The sequence below is a fragment of the Capronia epimyces genome, assembly GCF_000585565.1.
Source record: "Capronia epimyces CBS 606.96 chromosome Unknown aczIQ-supercont1.2, whole genome shotgun sequence".
NCBI lineage: Eukaryota > Fungi > Ascomycota > Eurotiomycetes > Chaetothyriales > Herpotrichiellaceae > Capronia > Capronia epimyces.
In genome coordinates, this window is record NW_006912905.1 from 597,003 (window position 1) to 618,099 (window position 21,097).

The 21,097-nt window shown below is 52.1% G+C and overlaps 4 protein-coding genes across 4 annotated transcripts; 1 reads left to right on the forward strand and 3 right to left on the reverse strand.

The window, feature by feature from the left end:
* Positions 1–214: 214 nt before the first annotated feature.
* On the reverse strand, positions 215–1,540 carry A1O3_02037 (nuclear distribution protein PAC1; the record flags this gene model as incomplete). Its single annotated transcript, XM_007732180.1, has 1 exon — positions 215–1,540. One exon carries the CDS (start codon positions 1,538–1,540, stop codon positions 215–217), a length of 1,326 nt encoding a protein of 441 aa, XP_007730370.1.
* Positions 1,541–2,445: 905 nt separating this feature from the next.
* A1O3_02038 (uncharacterized protein) lies at positions 2,446–5,304 on the forward strand (the record flags this gene model as incomplete). The annotated part of the gene is made up of 2 exons (XM_007732181.1): positions 2,446–5,217; positions 5,278–5,304. 2 exons carry the CDS (start codon positions 2,446–2,448, stop codon positions 5,302–5,304), a joined length of 2,799 nt encoding a protein of 932 aa, XP_007730371.1.
* A 1,237-nt stretch (positions 5,305–6,541) lies between these two features.
* A1O3_02039 (60S ribosomal protein L8-B) lies at positions 6,542–7,709 on the reverse strand (the record flags this gene model as incomplete). Its single annotated transcript, XM_007732182.1, has 5 exons — positions 6,542–6,940; positions 7,045–7,273; positions 7,346–7,428; positions 7,506–7,570; positions 7,679–7,709. 5 exons carry the CDS (start codon positions 7,707–7,709, stop codon positions 6,542–6,544), a joined length of 807 nt encoding a protein of 268 aa, XP_007730372.1.
* An 886-nt stretch (positions 7,710–8,595) lies between these two features.
* A1O3_02040 (E3 ubiquitin-protein ligase HUWE1) lies at positions 8,596–20,667 on the reverse strand (the record flags this gene model as incomplete). The annotated part of the gene is made up of 3 exons (XM_007732183.1): positions 8,596–8,737; positions 8,793–20,569; positions 20,620–20,667. The coding sequence occupies 3 exons, from the start codon at positions 20,665–20,667 to the stop codon at positions 8,596–8,598; spliced, it is 11,967 nt and encodes a 3,988-aa protein (XP_007730373.1).
* Positions 20,668–21,097: the final 430 nt, after the last annotated feature.

Here is a 21,097-nt window from a genome sequence, read left to right on the forward strand (position 1 = left end):
CCTCGTTCGTGAATCGTCAGTATGGGGGATGCTACACACAACATCACTCTACAATGGCGCTTGCTGCAAAGGCTGGCCAGTTCATTTCTTCATTTACTCGTACTCATACATTCATCTAGCCATTTCTCTTGTTTTGTCTAACATCCAATCCTCCCAGAATGGCGACCAAACAATTTAACGCCCCTTCTCTCCTCCAGAGTCTTGTTCTTGGTCTTCAGCCAGCAAAAACACGGACATTGAGGTCAACACTGGCTGTTGCAATCACACACCGGATTCTACCTCCTCCTCCACTATCTTCCTTCTTGCCAGTTGCTGTGGTCCCGTTGCTGTCTCCGTTGGTGGCTGGTTGGATTGGAATGTCTGGTGCCCATCGTATGCTGCTGATGAAATGTTGGTGGGCATCGTCTACCACTTTGACGCATTTGCACTCCTGAGATAAATCCCAACACCGAATGGTCTTGTCGTCGGATACTGAAAGCAAATATCGGCCACCGGGATGGAATACAAGGCCTCTCACCCAGTTGTCATGTCCCACCAACGTTTTATGACATGTGCCCCGATTGTCCCAGATCTTGATGATTTTGTCTCTCCCCCCTGTGGCTAGGAAATCTCCACTGCTGCTTGTCGGCGGTGGCTTTTTGTAACCAGCAATGCTGGCCAGATGGACGTAGGATGAGCTCGGTGCGAATGCCACACACTCAACCACATGCTCATGGCCTAGAAAGGTGATCTTGACCTCGCCAGAGTTTGCATCCCATAACCGAGGTATCTGATCGTTCCCTGCGCTTAATAACCATCGACCGTCAATCGATGGTGTCACTGTCCTGACCCAGTCTGTATGCCCTTTCAACGTTTTTAAACAATATCCCGTAGTGACATCCCATATCCGGAGCGTCTTGTCTCTTGACGCAGAGACCAGCATGTTTCCTGAGAGTGGAGCGCCTGCAGCTCCCGAAGGGATAAAGCGGATCGATGAAATGGAATGATCATGGCCGGGCAAGGTTCGGATGTTCTTATATTCGTCGCTTGGATCCCATAACCTGATAGTCAAATCGCTGCTGCAACTTGCTAGCAGTGTGCCCCCTCTTGGACCGCCAAAGTCTACGTCGAGCACTGCCTTGGTATGGCCCTTCAGTGTCCTTTCGAGCTCGCCCAGCTCCCAGTCCCAGATCTTGATAGTCGAGTCTTCTGAGCCAGACGCGAGAGAGCTGAAAATAGGATGGAATGCCACCGACGTGACCGGAAGTCGGTGGCCTTGTAAGGAGTGTCTAGCTGGTGCTCTCGGGAGCCAGGTCGTAGGGTCAATCTTGCGATTCGACGAAAGAGGCGTGGCAGTCTCGATTTCCTGCTGCAGAAGGGCATTCTTGGCCTCCAAGTCCATTATCTTCTTCTGAAGTCGGACAACAGAGGTCCATTTTTTTTCCAGCAAAGTTTCATACTTTTTAGCTGTAGCATCGTCGAAAGTGTCGGCCAGATTGGACTCCCGGCGGAGACTTGCAGCGCTGTCGGTCATGCCAACCGACAGCATATATGCGATCATGGACTTGTGCCTATGCCAGTCAGCGCTTTACTGAGGACTAGACTTAGACCCGCGACCTACAACTCCTCCGCTTGACGGGAAGTGAGCAGATGGCTCATGTTTGGCGAGCAGGGCTCAGCAGCCCGAGAACGATTTCTAGCCACTCATGCAATTCTGGCAGCTTGCGACCTTGTCAACTGGTATGGTGGTGGGGAGTGGCCGTCGGGATCAGTCGCTGGTCTACACCGCAGGCAGGCAGGCATAACAGGAGCCGCACCGGAGGGGAGTATTGAGGATGAACTTGTTCGGAGGTCTCTCAACAGACCTCAAATAAGTCTCAGAAGTGCAAGAGGGTGTGTATGTGCCCCAGGGGTCACCTGTTAGACTCGTGGAGTGAATATGCAAAGACGTAGATGGGTTGACAGGATCACTGCCAGTGTGCGGGAAGACAGACCTTCACTTCGGGCCGTTGTTGTCATGGTCGCCCAATTGTTTATACGTCCCTCCAACATTCTCCCGACCCCGACCACGCACATCAGCAACTCACACTTACTCACAAAGACTGCCGCCCACGTTCTTCTTTGCCGCTTCAGTGTGTACGTCTACACGCGCAACGGATTACTCTCTCGAAGACTCTGCGTACAATCTGTGCCCGTCGTCCGGCCGATCCCTTCAAGTCGCGACTGCATGGTCTCGGCGCACCAAAACTGACTACCACATGAGGGCGACCGCATTCTCATCGGTGAGTGTATTCTGCTCGTTGCTTGACGCTGTCTTCTGCTCCATGTCTGCCTTGATCATACCCTATCTGCTTGGACTACACGATTTCAGTACTAATGTTTTCCCACAGCCCATTTGCGCGCCGCTCTGAGAAGAGACCTGCTGCGAGATTCCTCACCTGCTCCCGTCTCTTTTCTCGCTTTGCCATGGCCGACCAAGAAGAAGACTTCTCCCAGCTCCCTCTCCCTGATCGATTCGTGCACAAGAACTGGAAGGTTCGAAAGGAAGCGTACGAAGCCGCTACAAAACAGTTTGAGTCCACCTACGAAGAATCAGACCCCGCCTTCAGACCATTTTTGCAAGATCCCAGCCTATGGAAGTCGGCCGCTGGCGATGCGAACGTTGCAGCCCAGCAGGAAGGTCTGGTTGCTCTATGCGCTTTCTTGAAACATGGAGGTCAACAAGCGGCTTTGAAGTCGCGCAACCACACCTTGCAACCGATCTACGAAAAGGGCCTGGTGTCAAGCAAACCTCAGGCCAAAGCAAGCGCTCTCGAGGCCCTCTTACTTTACATTGAGTTGGACAAGGCTGACCCAGTCATTGAAGAGTTGTTGCCTGGTTTGTCGCACAAGCAACCTAAAGTGATTGTGGCAACTCTCAGTGCATTCACCGCTTTCTTCCATAACTATGGGATTAAGGTCGTCGAACCGAAGCTGGTGATTAAGTCGCTACCGAAGGTGTTCGGACACGCCGACAAGAATGTGCGCGCGGAGGCACAAAACCTTACGGTTGAGTTGTATCGTTGGCTAAAGGAAGCACTGAAACCTCTCTTCTTCAACGAACTGAAACCGGTGCAGCAACAAGACCTCGAGAAGCTTTTTGAAAAGGTCAGAGAAGAGCCTCCTCCAAAGCAGGAGCGCCTCACCCGCTCGCAACAAGCCGCACTAGCTCGCGCACCTCCAGCATCCATGAACGAACAGGCCGAGGATGATGCGATGGCTGAAGAGGAAGATGACAACGCTGAACAAGAAGGCATGGATCCTTATGACTTTGCAGAACCAGTCGATGTCTGCTCCAAGATTCCTGCGGATTTCTACGAGATGGCTGGCTCAACGAAGTGGAAGGAGCGAAAAGATGCCCTCGACGGCCTCTTCAATATCGTGAACACAATCAGAATCAAGGAAGGTTCCTTTGACGAGTTGATGCGCACGTTGGCCAAGTGTATGAAGGACGCCAATATTGCAGTTGTGACGGTCGCAGCTAACTGTGTTGAAAAATTGGCACTGGGCCTAAGAAGACCCTTCGCCAAATATCGGTCTACAATCATGTCGCCGATGATGGAAAGACTCAAGGAGAAGAAACAGTCTGTTGCTGATGCGCTGGGCGCTGCGCTTGACGCCGTATTCTTTGTGACGTCTCTCACAGAATGTCTCGAAGAGACCTTGGGTTTCTTGTCCAACAAAAACCCCAACGTCAAGGCCGAAACGATCAAATTCCTCGTGAGATGTCTACGGAACACTCCTGACGTACCTTCCAAGGCGGAACAGAAGCTCATTGCTGATTCTGCAACCAAATTGTTGACTGAGTCTACCGAGGCAATCAGAGCCGGTGGCGCCGAGATACTTGGGACACTGATGAAGATAATCGGCGAGCCCTCAATGGGTCCTTACCTAAATGGCCTGGACGATATCCGGAAATCCAAGATCAAGGAGTTTTATGACACCGCCGAGGTTAAGGCGAAGGAGAAGCGCAAGGCAGCTCCCCCTCCTGCAAAAGCAACCTCTGCAGTTGGAAAGAAAGTCGTTGCCAGCTCCAAGAAGACTGCTGCGAAGAAGGCCACGCCAGCTGCCCCTGTGGAAGACGCTACGCCTCTTCAACCAAAGCCTACAGCAAAAGCCCTTCCGAAGTCTGGAGGTTTGGCTCGCCCGGGTTTGGCCCAACCATCGGGTCTCAAGCTAGGTGGGCTCAAGAAGCCCGTAGCTGGTGGTCTTGGAAGTGCAGCAGCCAGCCCGCAGCGCCGAGTTCTATCGCCTCCTATGAGTACTGACGGTGATGAGGAAGCTGCTGTTCCCTCACCTTCGAAATTCGGCATGGGCAGGGGTGGACTTGCTGGACGCCCTTTGTCCCGACCTGCCGCCGCTAGCCCTTTATCGCCTCCACCCGTTTCGAATGGGCTTTCAGCTGTCGAACGAGCGGAGCTGGAGGAATTACGTTCCGAGAAAGAACGACTCTTGGCTTTGACCGAGAGCCTTCGAAGCAACAATTCGAAACTGACCGCCGAGATCACCGAGCTCCAAAACCAGAATGCACAGCTGATAGAGGATCATACGCGGGACGTGCTTCAGATCAAAGCCAAAGAGACACAACTCGTGAGAGCGCGAGGAGAGTGCGATGTGCTGACGGCCGAGATTGAGAGCGTACGGAAAGAGAGCGAACGTTACAAGCGAGAAGTGTCAAGGCTGGGGCGCGAAGGCATCGGACGGGAAAGAGAAGACATGATACGTGGACGGACGGTAGATGACGGCGCAAATTTCAGCAATGAAAGTGCTGGCATCTATGAAGATCACAACATGAACCGGTTCCCGGCAAACGGTAGCAACGTCCCTCCAAGACCAACCAGCAGCGCGCTGCAGAGAAATGGAAGCACCCAGAGCACACAGAGCACTCAAAGTAGTCGCACGCAAACCTCAAGACCGCGACCCCAAAGTGGATACTCGTCACATCGACTAGATATGAGCCCCAGCGAGGAAAAGGAGAACAACGGACTCGACACTCTGGCTGCAAGACGAAAGATCAGTCCACCCGTCAGTGGAGCACCCAATGGTAGTGGGAGGAGCAGTCCGCAGCGCCCAACATTCTCCTCCAGAGACACAAGCGATTCCGGCACCGTTACGTCTAGGGAACCAAGGGCGGAAGAGAACTGGAAGAGAGCAGCGGAAGTCACAAGTCAGTTGAAGGCACGGATTGAGGCTATGAAGGTAGGCGTTTGCGCTATATCTCTCTGGAGTCATCATCGGGGACTTACTAATATCTTGCAGGCACGACAAGGGTTGACTCGGCATTAATGATGAGATGATATACACATCAAACTCAACAACGGAGCGAGCAATCGGTCGAGTTTTCGCCACTGTAACAATATTTAGTGACTGCTGTGCCTTTCCTCCACCGTGGCACGGAGCGGCAAGGGGCGGCCGATTTGGATTGCACAAAGGCCATTCCGACAAGGTCGTTGGCTCTCTCGACCGACTAGCTGCGTGTCGACACCGCCATGGAAGCGGCTTCTTTCTCCGTAATACCACGATGGCTCTTGTCCCATCACTGCATTGCGTCTCAGCGTTCTATCTGTTCGGAGCTGGCACGGACGGCGCGGTTGTCGCTTGGATGCTTTCGTTCACTTCAGGGTCTCTTTGCTAGAGACAGTACATCAAGTCGAGATGGAGCTGGAGCTTGGGGCTGGAAATGGCGTCGATCCTGGCGCAACGAATGCTCATTCCTTGTTGCGCTTGAGAGGCAAAAAGGCCTTGGGCGGACTCGGCATGCCATACGACGTGTCGCATCAGTTGATGATTGTAGAGGTAATTAGCCATGAAAGTGATGTACAAAGAACTCCAGAAACTCAGGTGCCCAGGTCCTCGGGAATAATAACAACCTTAGGTGCACGCTGCTGTGCTGCACTGGTGCCAGTTGATTTTTCTATCGGAGCAGGGTCCTCAGGCCTTGTCAGACTCCTCGGGGTCATTCGCGGCAAATATTCTACATGAGCATCGGCTTTGATAGCTCCAGTCATGGGTCAATCTAATAGGTTGAAACTGCGCGCAAGATCAAGAATGTACCGAACAAAACATAAAAGACGAAATAGTGGCCCGACGAGGACTCGAGGAACAGGATGGTATCATTTCATTTTTGGTGACTGGCTTGATTCTGAGCAGACCCAGTTCAGCCATCCGAGGATGTCTGCTGAAGCGTCGGCCAGGAATCAAATTCACTTTCACTTTCACTTTTTCTGCTAGTTGCTAGTAATAGCTTCATGACACATTGGGCGTGCGCAGTCATGGCCCTGCCCATGATGCAAGCTCCACCATGGCGTCGTCTCGACGAAGGGTAGTGTCAGGAAGACAAGACGTAGACCGACCGCGGACGTTGTGTCCAGTCAAGTCAGCGCAGGCAATCCACACGACGACTGAGTCTTTTCAAGTCTGCGTGATCACGCACCACCCCCAGCAAAGTCACATCAACGCCACCACTTCCAAGGCCCCTGGCCCCTGTAGGCCCGACATAAGAGAGCAGCACAAGGGAGACTGTTTAGATCTTGATGGCGCTCTCGATGGCCTTCCTCTTCTTCTCCTGTTTGGCGACGGCCTTGGGACCCATGATGCCACCACCCCAGTGACGTCGGTGGTCCTCGTACTTGGTGATGAAGCCCTCGTTGACAGCGCTGACCAGCTTGCTCAGCTCGGCCTTGTCCTCGCCCTTGACCTCGGTCAGAGCCAGCACGGCGGCGGTCTTCTTGTGGACCACGGTTCCGAGGCGGGCCTTGCCCTTGATGATGGCGTAGGGGACACCCATCTTGCGGCAAAGAGCGGGGAGGAAGACAACGAGCTCGATCGGGTCCACGTCGTGCGCGATCAGGACCAACGAGGCTTTCTTGGCTTCAATCAGTCCCACTACGTGGTTGAGCCCGTATTTCACGGTGTAGGGTTTCTACAGATTCGTCAGTATTCGAGTCATCTTTTCTCCCCTTTCTGTACTCTCTAAATTTTCATTTGTGGAGAGATCCGAGAGGGCCCGTGAAAGACACGACATACCTTCGAAACATCCTCCTTCTTTTTGCCTTCCTGCACAGCAGTGGCTTCTTGGAGGAGACGCTCCTTCTTCTGCGCCTTGGTCTCAGGGCGGTACTTGTTCAAGAGCTTGAGCGTCTGGGCGGCGGTGTTTCGGTCGAGGGTGTTTGAGAATTGCGCGATCGCAGGAGGTACTTTGAGGCGCAGGTTCAGAATCTTCTTTTGTCGCTGGAGACGAACATATTCTGGCCATCTATAATGCAATAATTGTCAGGTCTTGCTCCACGTCCCAATACTCCGGGTTCCAGAGACACAGGGTACTCACTTCACCATGCGAGATAGGTTGCGGGGAGGCTGAACGTCTTGACCGATGCCAAAGTTTCGGGCTCGCTTCTCGAGGAGCGGGTTCTAGAGAGAAGTTAGTTTTATCAGACACACGAGACAAGAGTTGCGGTGAATTGGGGAGTGGATGTCAAGTAACTTACCTTTGCGGCCTTCTTAGTAGCACCGGCCTTCCCTTGCGGGAAAGGCGCGGGCGCGGGTTTCTTTCCTTTGGGTGGCTATCATTGAGAAAAGAATGACCATCAGCACATCGTGTTCCATGATCAATTCTTTTGACTCTAAGGAGAAAAACGAGGAGCAATCGGTTGTTACACACGATTGATCTCATATTCTCCAGCCGGGGTCATCACTGACGAGGACAGGGCATCATGCTGAGGTCTCAATCAAGAGGTCAGACATGGTGACTCCTAGTCCAGTCGGCGGAAAATCGAGCTGCGCAACCGATACGCGTTCGACGGCGACAGACTCGGCGCGCAGAGTGCTGCGTAGCGGAGGATGGTGGAGGTATTTTCTAGCTTACCATTGTGAACTGAGAAATGTGTCGACTCGGGCAAGTGACGGGCCTTGTTGGAGTGAGAAGCGCAGGGGAAACAAAAAGGCGCTCGAGGATGGAAAATGTTCTGAGGGTGGTGCGCCAGTGTGTGGAATTCAGTACTATGTCTGAGAAGGGAATAGTCGGCCTTGGCAGAGAAGTTGTCTTGGCGCAGGTTCGAGCGCGAGGCTGAGGCTCCAACTAAGAGTACGGAGACTGCTACGGAGGACTACTCAGTACGGAGGAGTATCCGTACTATTAAGAGTAGTTCGCCGAGGCTTAAGGCTGCGCGCAACCTGTCAGACAGATCATCTGGTCACAGGTCGCTTCTTCATGATGATGCGTCTATTCACTAGCTAATCTATCTAGGATGCACCTGCGAAGACACTATATGGCCTCTGGTTTGAGATCTGCACATCCCTTCCCAGGACCACCCACAGTGCCCCATTACACGTCCCAACCGCCTCTCTTCTTCAATGCAATCTGGTTTGATTGCAAGGTTACTCTTCACTTTTTTGAAACACAACATCGCCGCCCAGCCATTAATGCATGCTATCCGTCACTCTGCTAGTGACGGTTCCCATAATGAAATTCTGCTCGGAAGAAATGAAACCATTCGCGGATGCATAGCCTCTTGCGGCCGTCGCCGTCAAGCAGTGCCTAGCCCCGAGGAGCTGGTGAATAAGGTGAACAAGGTGTACTTAGGCAAAGCCAAAGTAATCAGCCCCAAGATTGATCGCTTTCATCAGATTGTTCTTCAGTGTCTCGTAGTCGTCGTAAGTCGGGAGATCAAGTTGATTGAAGCAAGTATGGCTCGTTGGAAGGCGAGATTGACTTGGATCCCTGGTTACATGGTCAGTGTCTGGTAGAGTGCAGGGGTAGAAGCAGTTTGACTTACTTGTGAATGCTGAACAAGGTGTTTCCTTGCATGCCTTCCAGGTCCTTGAAACCATTCAGAGGGACCTTGCTAGTACCAGTCACGAACTGCAACAACTTCGCTCGTTCTTCGTTGCTCATGTTCCGCACGACACGCCAGAACCAGATCACTTGAGGGCTGTTGGCAGTATAGTTGTGATACTCTGTATGCGCCTTCCAATCGTCGACGTCAATCTCTGGCAGCCCAGAAATGAGAAGTTCGAGCTCTTGTTCGTCGAAAATCGCAATGAGCTCGGCGGGAATGATGTCGTGAAATCCTCGGACGAACGCCTCGAGCTGATCCTTAACCGAGGTGGTAAGCCGATAGCGAACCTGTGCATTCACATACTCTCTCTTGTTTTCCTCAGTCACCGGGATGTTTCGTCCATCAGGAATGAGATCGACCACCTTCTCTTCACCAAATTGTTCCTCGATGACCGAGAAGTCTTCGGTGATGACCTCGGTGATGTCGTTTTCGAGGATCCACAACAAACTCTTGTAGTAATCAAGGTCCATTGACTCTAAGTCCTTGAGGTTGGGCTCCTTGCCGAGCAGACGTTTGTACACTGCACGACTGAAATGGCAATCAAGAACCCGGCCTTCATGCAATGCTTTGCCGATGATCCGGCCAATGAACTTGAAGTACAGTAGATGCTCCCCGTTAATCCAACTGAGGGGATTGGGATGAAACGTCGTACGATCGGCTGCCACTGGTTGCCATAATGCCCAGTCTGGGTTGAACATGCCTCGAGCAAGCACCTGGAACCACTCTCGTGTGACACCACCTGCGTCGACGCCTTCTTCGCCGTTGAAACGAATGTTCAGTTTACCATATTTCATCTCCCCAGCCGTCTTGTAGTACAGAGCTTTATAGGAATCAAGGAACACCTGGTCACGACGGACGTTCAGAGTCAAAGGTGGTTGAATGTGCCGCTGTTGATGAAGGCGAGAATGGATTTGTTTGGTGAAATATGCGCGTTTGTTGTCAAAGTCGAGCACTTTCGGATTCTTGACCAGAAGACTGAAACTCCCATTCCCTTGCATCAATTTCGGAGATTGGCGAATAATGTCGTTGAGAATCTTGCGGTGCTCTGTGGTGAAGTTAAAGAATAGCTCCTGAAGATCATCGAGGGCTTCCGGTGCGGGACTTCCAGGCGTCTGCTCCCTAACCTGGCGCGGCATTGTCGGGTCTTGGAGAGAGGTATTCTTGCACACCACCATCAACGACTCTATCAGCGGGAGGAGGATGGTTGCAAAGCCGGTGATGTTGTCTTTCTCCCGAATTACGCCCAAGCACTCGCTGAGCTTGGCCCAAACAGGTCTAAGGCTTCCGTACGAATTTGTCAAGGCCCTCCTCACCACTCGGCTTTCACCATTGTCGTCGCGATCCGGTTTGGGGGCAGACAGGTAGTCTAGCGCTTGGAGGACTCGCAAAAGCTTGACCTGGTCAGAGCCTCCATGCGAGAATTTCGATGAAGCAATCGCCTGAAGATCTGTAATTGACTGCGCTTCTTTCAAGTGAGGTAGCAGGTCGTCGAGGTCGGTAGAGATAGAGTGAGAGAGATTCTTGACATGGGTGATCAATTCTTTGCTGAAGATACCGGCTGTTCCTGGAATGCAAGAAAGGCTGGACAAAGTCTCCAGAGTGGAGTGAAATGTATCACTGCTGCATTCTGGAGCAACAAATATGCTTACCACCAGTTGCAGATTGCGGTGCGAAATCTCGGGTGGTTCGAATGTCTTCTTCAACTTCACATCGTCCGCGTTTGAGTCATCGTTGCCGGTCTCCGAAGGCACATTTGTGGCAGGTTCTGCCGCTGTCTCAGGTGCGCTGTCAGTAGGTGCTGCTGGAGTTTCTCCGACAACAACATTCCGCTCTCCAGTGACAGGATGATCAGGCTCTGTAGACCTCGCAGTTAACTCTTCTGCTTTACTGTCGCTGCCATTATCAGTAGGCTTCTCGTCGCCTGGAGCCTTCTCTTTGTCCTTGCGTAATAGCATTGGCAAGGGTTGGGTAACAGCAGAGAGGAGCTCTGCTAATGATTGAAGGCAAGATGAGCTCTCCACTATCAATTTTCTGTCAAGGAGGCTGATCAAGTCATTGATGGGGAACTTGACCGCTCTAGAGTCCTTTGCCTTTCCTTTTCCTTTCCTCGAAGCTGTGCTGACATCGACCTCACGCAAGAAGATGGTTCTGGTGTGGAAACTGCTCTGGCAGAGTTGCTTGAAGGCCGAAAGACATTGTTGTACAACGACGAGGGGTGTGACTTCCTCACTAATTCCCGCTGGCATTGAAACAGCGCGCTTCAGTGGCTGCGGAGTCTTCTGCCCGACCGCGGCTCTTGCGCGAAGGGACAAAGAGGCAAGGCTTCGTTCAACAGCTGAGACGTCCGTAGATCCTTCCTTGAGAATAACAAGCAGGAGATTGATAACTTCAAATCGAGTCTGGCGGTTTCCGCAGATGTTGCGAAGGATATGCCAAAGGTTTGCTCGTAAAGAGCCTTGCTGCGGAATGAACATGAGGCGTAGTAAGGTAGCAACTCCGGATTTGTCCACCATCTGAATGATTTGCCGCTTATTCTCTCGTTGAGTGGCTTCCTCGTTAGTCCGCCCGTTCTGGCCCGCGCGATCAGCCATGGGAGTGTATCTGAAGAGATGCCTAGCATGTGTGCGACCTTCTGCAGTATGTCGTGGATCCAGATGATTGAGGATGTCTTCTGTCTGTTCGGCAAGAACCTCGCGCCGTAGGTTGGGTTCAAAGGTGGCCAAAATTGAATCACCGTCCATATCTTCGGGTTGAGAACGTCCACCTACATTACCAGTTTGTCTGCGAGCTGCTTCGCGCTCACGTCTCCGCTGAGCATGGGCTTCTTGTTGACGGATCTCCTCACGGATGTCCTCAGGAAGAGCATCAAGGAAGTCTGGGTCGATACCACTCGATTGGCCTCCTTCTTGACGGGCCTGCTCGCGCCGGGTAGCGTACTGTTGCATGATGACCTCCTCTCGAAGCTCCTCTGGGAGAGCTTCAAGATATTCCTGATCAATGGCGAGACCAGTGATATCAATCTGACGACCTCTGATCGTAGTAAAAATGCGAGCTTCAGCTGCATCTCCACTCGATGTTAAGCTTTCCTGAGCTCCCTGTGCGGTCTCAGTGTCGGTGCCCTGGACATCTTCCATCGGCTCTGTGTCACCATCATCATGCCCGCTTGACTCGCCGACCTGAACGCTCTCAGCAGCCGCTGCTTCGGACTCGGCTCGTAATCGTTCTTCCTCCGCCTTCGCGGCCGCCTCGCGTTCCTCAGCCTCTTGCTTACGCTTGTCTGCTTCCAATCTCAATCTCTCCATTTCTTCGCGTTCTGCCTTCTGCTCTTCTTGTTTGCGTCGCCGCTCTTTCTCCTCTTGTTGAGCAAGAGGGAATAAGATAGCCATGACCCGAAGTTGGAGACGCTGTACCTTGTCCATATGCACGTTTGGGAAAAGAAGTCGCGCCTCTTCTTGCCATCGCGTCGTTGTTAGTGCCGGGATGAAGCCGCCGGATCGTGAAGGTTCTTCGCGAGAATGGTGACGATGCCCAATGCCTGGCATGGTCGGTCGCAAAGCCTCCCGTATGTCGGATAGTGGCGCCGCCGTCATGCTGAACTGTAATCGCCCCTCCCCTCGGTCCCGCCGATGCAGCGCCTGAAGGATAGCATCTAACATGGCACCGTGGCCTCCGGTCTCAAAGACATCTCCACTCCGGATGATGGTCTGAAATGTGGCCCCGAGAGGCGGAAAACTACCGATCGCCGGCAAATTGTCAAATCCAGGAGGCATGAAAATACCAGGACTCAGTTCAGCAAGCCTAAGCTGTCGAGAGTCCTGTGATTGTTCGGGTCTCCGCAGCAACGGGTTCATGCCATCATCGCCTCCCGGTCTCCCATTTTGCTGAAGTCGACCTGGACGGGTGACTGGATGCATATCATCCCGATGTCCCATTCGCCGTCCTCCGAAGCTCGGCGCGTGACCACCTGGGCCACGGAAGTGCCGAGGACGACGGAGTATAGGAATCTCGTTCCAGAGTAAGGGCTCTTGGTCGTCAAAGTCTATGCTTTCGTCACCGTTGAGAAACTGCTCGAAGCGAAAGTTGTTGAAGCCCATCTCGTCGTCATTCTCATCCATTTCGTCCATTTCGTCCATTTCGTCGCCATCTTCATCCTCGTCCTCATCTTCATCTTCGTCACCACGATCGCCAGAACCAGCGGCGGGGACGATGAGTTCAGTAGGAACGTGATGTATGCCGCCAGGACCGTCCAAATCATGGTCGCCCAAGACTCGGAGGAGATTGCTGAGCACGCCGGGGGCTCCGCCGCTACCATGGCCACCGAGGGGCATGTCATCGCCGTTGAAGGCGATACCAGCGATGTCATCTTGCTCCTCGCTTCCTTCATCTTCTTGGTCTTCTTCTTCGTCCTCCCAATCACCCTCATCTTCTGATCCGTCATTGAGGCTGTGGTTCTCTTCATCTCCATTGATCTCGCCAGCGTCTTCATCGTCGTCCTCAACCATGAAGTCATCGCCGCCCTCGTCTTCGTCGTCGTCTTCCCCGTCTCCGTCGGTGTCGTCTTCTTCCTCTTCGTCATCCTCTGTATCAACTTCCATGTGAGGATCGTTCATCACAAATTCGATGTCCATGGGAACATCACCCGGAAGGCCCTCGATGTCGCCATCAGCAGCCATTTCATCATCGATCTCTTCATCGCTCACAGCCTCATCATCAGCGCCTGCCGCACCAACCCCTTCGTCGTATTCCATGTCGTCTTCGTACTCCTCGTCATACATCTCTGCATCCTCATCTTCCTCGTCTGAAGCAGACGAGGATTCAGAATCTCTATTACGATCAAGTATGCCGAGAGCAGAGTTTCGAAACAAGTCAGGAGTCTCCTCGCGTTCATCATCAACGTCAGAGACCGAGGAAGCGGATGAGATCACATCATCAGACATATTTCCTGCAACAGAGCTTAAGAAATCTGGCGAAGTCAGACTGAGATGGGCAGCCAAACTGGTGAGTTCTTGTAGCGGCCGAAGTATAAATTTGATGACCCTCTTTGATCCAGAGTATGATAAATCAATATCGGCCAGAGAGCTTGTCAACACTTGTGTCAAGTTTTTCTCGAACATCATGCGAGCAAGCACCTTGTACGATGTGTTTTGGGACCCAGCCGACCCATCAGGTAAGGTCGGCTTCGTGAGGAGCCGGTTGAACAAGTCTGCAAGGCAAAGGAGACGACTGTATTTCATTTGAATTGGCTCGGTCGCGGAGATCGCATCTTTGTAGGACTTTATAGCATGCTCTAGGACGAAGCGACGCACGAAAGTCAGGTCTGGTTCATCGTCCGTATCCTCAATTTGCGGCTGTGAAGAGAATCGAGTTGGAGAAGTACTCAGAGTTAGTTCTCCGGTCTTGGCACATAAGGCAACAAGTAACCGGATGGCCCAGTCGCTTGTTAGTACCTTTTTCTTGAATTGTGCACTGTCTTCCTTGTCCACATATCCAGACGGGATCAAGCCGTTCAAGAGATAGTTGAGGACACCTGCCCGTGGCTTTGATGGCGTGACAGCCATCGGGTCTGCCTTGCGCGAGAAATTGATGAGCTCGATCTTGGTGCGATTGTATGAGTGCAAGAGCTCCGTCAGGCTATACATTAAGAAGCATCGATAGGCGAAGATTGGATGGTCGTCATGTTTGAACTTGCCCTTGTCGGGATTCAATTGTTCTGAAGGGATATTCCCAGCATCCTCACTTGAAACTGGAGGAATAGCTGCTTGATTCTGGTCGCGTGGGCTGTTTGCACTGGTGGTCGGCAATGGCTCAGCAACAGTTTCCTTATCCTCAACATCTTTGTAATTTAAGAGTTCTGAAAGGATGAAGTGAATAACACCATCGGGACGCTCCACGACAGGGGCCTTCGTTTCAGATGCCTTGTTCCTGCCGGTATCTCCAACTGAAGTCTCTGTGGGCTCAACGCTAGCTGCTGGCTGCATTGTGGCGTCGCCAGTTTCGGCAGTGTCATGGGCCTGCCCGCCGATCTCGTCGCCGGGTGATTTTGACTGGCCAGTCTCCTTCAACACAAGCCCAACAGGACTCCCATGGTGGGGTTGCCAGGCCGACAATTTGACCAAGTCATTCGTGACTTCAAGGAAGATGTCTGGAGAGCGAAGGGCAAGGTGATACGTCTCCCGAAGGTACGTTGCGACATCGACTTGCCTTGAGGAGGTGCGCAATGTGAAAAGGGATTTGATTTCGGTGCGCAGGATTTGTTTCAGGATTTCCTCGTCCTCCACAATATGGCGTAGGACGATCATGAAAGAGCTCTGGAGTCGGTGGCCAATATTGTTCGCCAGCTGTTTGATCATGAGGAAGAGTCTTTGTAGATTGCGCTTCTCAGCTAGGCGCGAGGCAAGCTCTCGCTCTCGCGTGAGAATCACGAGGACCCTTGTAACAGCCAAAGCCATCATTTTATCCTTTCCAACACGTGGCAGCAGGTTGATGAGGGCATCGAATATTTCAAGCTTGGTCGACGAGTCAAAGACAGAGAAAGGGATGATGTCTGCCTTGCTCAGGGTGTCAAGGTCATTGGGAGGATCCCACTTGACTTCTGCAGGTTCACAATCCCTCGAAAGCAGCTTTTCAACAATGAGCAAGACAGGAGCAACCCAGGGAAAGGACTCCTGTGCAGGTCGCCCATCGGAAGCCGGAAGCCGGAGAAATGATAGAAGTCCATCGAATGCCTCCTGGAATATGCTCAGTGTTGCCCTAAACACCTCGGTTTCTTGAAGAAGCAGGGCAAGAAGATGCGCGGCTGCGCCGATCTTCTTCCCTCGGGCCTCGTTAATTTCATCGTCCACTTGCATCGACAGTAATGAGCTGACAAGAAGATCTGCGCTCGCCCTCCAGAACTCGGCAGCCTCTTCTTCAGTCATCTTGTTAGTTGCGGTAATGATGAGATCTGAGAGCTCAAAGGTCAGGTTCTGGTGGTTGTTGAGAATATTGTTGCAGCGATCAGCGAGATCCTCTCGAATCGCCGTTCTCTGTGCCGTAATTGACTCGACAGAAAAGGAAGAGGGCGGTTCTGGTTGAAAGCCCTCGGGCCGACCTTGCCGCTCGCGTCCAACATTGATGGTGTCCTGTGCCGTACTGCTTGAATGTCTTGAGATGGTCGACGTTCGATGGCTCTGCTGACCTGTCACATCCTCCATCAAACTATCATCAACAGTATTGTTCACGACATCAGTAACAGCAGCTTCAACCACGCTGCTTGGAGTAGAGCCAGAGGCTACAGCACCGTCGGCCTCTCTGTCTGGGATAGGTAGTCGTCGCCGTCGTGGATTTGAAGCTATGGCTTTACAATACTCCTCAGATGCTGCAAGATTGCTCGCTGCTTGTGAATTGGTGCGGAATAGGGCTTCACGAGCAAGGTCTTCGTCGTAACCGTTGTCCTTAAGCAGAGCAACCTTCTGAGGATCAATAACCATTCTTCTAGGGGAAAATGCCGCCACAACAGGCTGTTGCTCATCAGTTTGTATAGCTTCGCTTTCTTGATTACCCGCGAAAACATGTTTCAGAATAGAAACAAGCTTTTGCACAACATCCTTGGAGGCTTGATCTGCGTATTCGCTCTCCCAAATCAGTCGAGTCAATGGAAGCGCTTCCATTCGGAGGCTAAGTAGTGTTTGAGCGGAGTTGAAGTAAAATGGCTTCGTCGGGTCATTGTTTCTCATAATGTTGGCTTGCAAAGATTCGATAATGCATTTCGCGTCCGTGAATTGGTCCAAGATATCTAGACAAATCTTGAGGCCAGTATTCGCAGAGAACGTCGAATGTTCCACCTTGCACGACTTCAGTTTGTCAAAAAATTGTGTCCCAATATTTGCCAGAACCTTCACGCCCCCAGCTTTCCGAAAGCATTCCACGACGAAGCTTTGCCGGGCTGGACTTATCATTGGTCCTGATGAGGGATGACTGTCATCGTAAAAGCTGCGACGCACATTGTCAAGTGCGATGACGAGATAGGTGAAACGAGGCTCGCAGTCTTCGGAAGGACCGCTCGAAGTGAGGAAATATGGCTGAAGTTGAGTTAGGTAGGCCGAGGCAAGTGCGTCTGCAACAATGGTTGCCTTCTGCCGGGCGAAGGTGTCTGGACGCCGACGGCCAACAAGGCCACGTCCAAGTCGGCATAGGAACTCTGTGATAGCAGCTGGCGTCTCAATTAAGAGATATCGGAGGACCCGGGTATTTTGAAAGAAAGGACTCGTTTTATCTTTGTCCAAGTCGGAGGCCCCAGTGGCAGGTGTCGTGTCCATGGCCACATCCTCAAGACTCGCATCCCCACCAGAGCGTGCATTGTTGTCTTGAACACTAAGTATTTTGTCAACTTCAGCGTCACCCGTCGAAAAATGTTCCGGCCGCGTAGCGGATATCCAAGACTCAGGGATGCATCGCTGGATGGCGATGTCTTCTCTGTAGCAGGCAGCGGAAATGCTTCCCATCGTTTTGCACAGATCGGCAAAAACATCTGCCAAATTGACTGAGCCAAAAAGATAGTTCTGTAATGATCTGGTACTGTACATTGGAACATTGAAGACCTCTGCCAGAACTTGGGCGAGACAGAATGTTGTCATCAAGGATTTGGCAATCCGGGTACCATTGACCTCAACCTCATGAAGTGCAGGGGCAGCGCCGCTGTCGACAGTGTAGGAAACAGCGTCGGCTTTGATCAAAGGTGCGAAGTAGCTGGTCCAGTCACTCGGCTGATACTGGCTGAAGTGTTTCAACTCTGAGCAAGCGAAGTGTGCGCGATCCACAACCGCGGGTAAGACGATGTGAGGTTTCGTCTCGGCCATCATATGGATAGCCGCTGACAATTCCGAGAGCATGCCATCAGGTCGATCGAAAGGCTCATTTGCGACTGGCAGGCTCGGCAATGTGATGAAGTCAAGGACCAGATCACATCCTCCATGATCAAGAAAACTGCTACACAGAGATTGGTTCTCGAAAAAAGCCACCAAGAAAGCAATGGCAGGCCTGGCATAATCATTCGCTTTGAGACCGTGGCTGTCTTGATCACTTGGAGTTCCGGACACGGTGCTCGGCGGCAAGACTTCAGCCTTGAGAGTGAGCTTGTCTCCGTTGGGCAAATCGATGGTTCTAGAATTTGTAGAGGCATCAGTGTTTGTAGACGTCGAGGGGGCTATCTCGAGCGAAAGAGCCTCCCGTCCACCACAAGGAACTAGCTCATCGCCTGATCCCAGCCACAATTTCGGTCCAGCTCCGAAGTTGACAGCGAGCGACCTGCTGATGTGACGAACTCGCGCAACCATGACTATTACCGCACTCAGGACTGCGTTTCGCAGGTTTGGGTGATGTCTGACAAACTCGTCAAAAGTTGAGCCTAGATGTGCTAGAATATTTGCGTCATTCAACACTTTGACGTGGGCAGGAGATTCGAACATCTCAAAATACTTCTCCAGGGCGCCAGAAGCCTTGAATAGTTCGAACCCAACGTTGGTAAGGCAGATAGCGCTGAATATCTGGGCAACCTGGATGATGGCGTCGACGACGGGTGGAATACCTTGCGGAAGGTTTGCAGGTTCCGATGAGACTGACTTCGGACCTGTCTGAATGGACTGGTTCTGCGAAGCTGTGACAGTGTTGAGCAGACTTTGAATGATACCTGCTTCAGAAATCACAGTGTAGCTGGTGGGCTCGTTGTGAAGGAAACCACCAACAGCCTTCACAAGTTCACTCCAGGTATGTGCACCGAACGCAGATAGGTGGTCAACAATGAGACGGAACGCTCGAAGCAGGGCTTGAGAGTCAACCAGACTTCTCAGCACTCGATCGGCCTGCGCCCCTTGATGACCGCTGATGTCGTTGATCATATCGATAATTGATCGAATAACCTGCTGGTGCACATATGGAATCTCGTAGTCCGTAGCGCGGGTTTTGTATTGCGCTGCAATCCCCTCGCCAGCTTGTAGCAACGTCCAAGCACTGGTCACGAGAATCTCGAGAAGATTGCTTATCGCCTCAAACGCGCTGCTCGCCAGCAAGGTTGCAAGACCATCCTTGAAGTGATGAAAGAATGTCTTGATAAAGTCGAGCATGCGCAAATGAACTCGCAAGGCTTTGCCTGTGGTGATGTTCAAGCCCGACAGATACGCGGTGAGGAAGCTGGAAGCCATAACCGCCTCGCTGGAACGACCATGGTGGCCTGTCGCTTCAATGAGAGTTTGCGGCATTGAGAAAACGGCCTCTCTCCAGTCATCACCGACAGAGGTATCGGTACTGTCATTATCCTTTGCTATGTCATTCAAGCCTTTCTGGATCAACTGGGAAAGAAGGCCTTGGCTCGACCCTGCCCCTAGTGCGGCATTAATATCCGGAGCAAATGTCTTCAATCGCGCAAGGACCCCAAGTGTGTCCATTGCAAGTGTTTGGAGATATAGAGAAACAGGCGCTTGAGCTTTCTTGGTATCATGTATCAGACTGATAATCTGTTGGACAAGATCGTGAGGCTTGGGACCTCCCAGCTCAGTAGGAAACAGTTTCTGAGATAGCTCAGGCTCATTGAACACATTGGCCAGACTGGAGATTGCCAGGAGTCGCACCGCCAAGAGTTCCTTTCGCGTCTTCGCTGATGTTATGAGGCCATATGCGACACGAAGCTGGTGCAGCAGCTCGTATCGAGCGTTCGGGGGCATTTCATCAGGCTGATTTCGCAATATCGACTCGATCGTAGTGTTTGACAAATCCCCGGGGCCATATTCGATGCACTTCAATTCCACTCCCGCAACCACTCGACTGGCGCTTCCATTTGGCGAGCCAGTCGTATCAACTCTACTAAGTCCCGAAGGAGCTTGTCTGATGGGCGTAGGGGTCGACGGTGGTTCGGAAGGCTGGGATGTCTCGCTTGGGTGAGGCTTCTGTTCCAGGCTTACTGGAGACCAAGAGATTTTCACATGTGCCCATGTCAGCCATTCCCGATCAGGTACAGATGTTGACTTTCCACGGTCACTTTGGGAAGACGTCTCTTTGCAGAAAGAACGAAAGTCGTTTGGGTTCACAGCAGATGACCCTCGTCTAGCCTTGGTTGAGTGAGGGGGCTTCTCTTTCGACTTGAGAGTCTTGACGGGGGATGTGGCTCCTCGTTTGCCAAGCAGGCTATTCGAATGTCCGAAAGGAGCAGCAAGTCTCTGAAGGCGCTCATGGTCAAAGTCGTAGAACTTCGTGGCGTGTTGGCGTGAGGGTGGCGTACGCTCTGCGTACCTCTGCGCAAGGTAGAAAGTGATCCGAAGCGTGCTGTGCAGGAGAGACAACGATGTGGTATTCAGCAGATCGTTCAACCGATCAGTGCTGTTGTACACTGCCCGATTGGCACATTTCTCCACGAGCAGTTTTGAAAACACCAGGATTGCCTCCACCAGCTCTCTGTCACCTTCTGGGCCGAAGCCTATCTCTTTCAGTCGTTTCTCATCGACACCGTGGCTCCCTTCCAAGAGTAACGAGACGCCGAATGGTATGGTCTGGGGGCCTTTGTCCAGCCCATATTTGGCATTAAAGTCTCTCAATATGCCGTCGAAACGATCAAGAGGTTCAATCCAGTTGTTCAGGTCGCCTCGAGGGTAGGGCCATCTCTGCGACCATCCGCTGAAGAGGGCTGGTAAATCGGCGAGAGGGACCGTAGAGACCTTCTTGACGAGATCTGATACGGCCGGTGACTATCAAGTCCATGTCAGTATCTTCAAGACAGGAATGGAGACTCACGTACCAGTGACACTTTGTGCTTTTCCTGTGGCTTCCTCGTAACCTTCCCCATCTTCTCTAAACTCCGTAGTGCGGCAGCATAGGCTGCATCCGAAATGCGGATCTCAGGTGAGGCTTGGGAGCGTAGCCAGTGTGCGACTAAGGTGTAGCGTTTGCGGAGGTGCGAGATTGAGGTGCGACTTTTGATCTAAATCGGTGAAAGTACTGTGAATGAAAAATGTTCAAGTGATGAGGTTGTGTTGTAATCCAGCAGGTCGATTCGGATTAGGGTAGAAGTCGGGGTGCGGGAAGACAAATCGTTTGCGAGGCCACTGGTCCCAGACTCCGTGCAATAGGAATATAGCAGTGCCCAGAATTGCAACTGAAGTAATGTACAGAGGCAATGATGAAGAAGTGAATTGGGTTGCTCATAAATCAGAGCTTAGAGTGATGCTTGAGATGAAAGAACCTTGTCCGGTGATTTGTGGCGCGTTTCTGCGAAG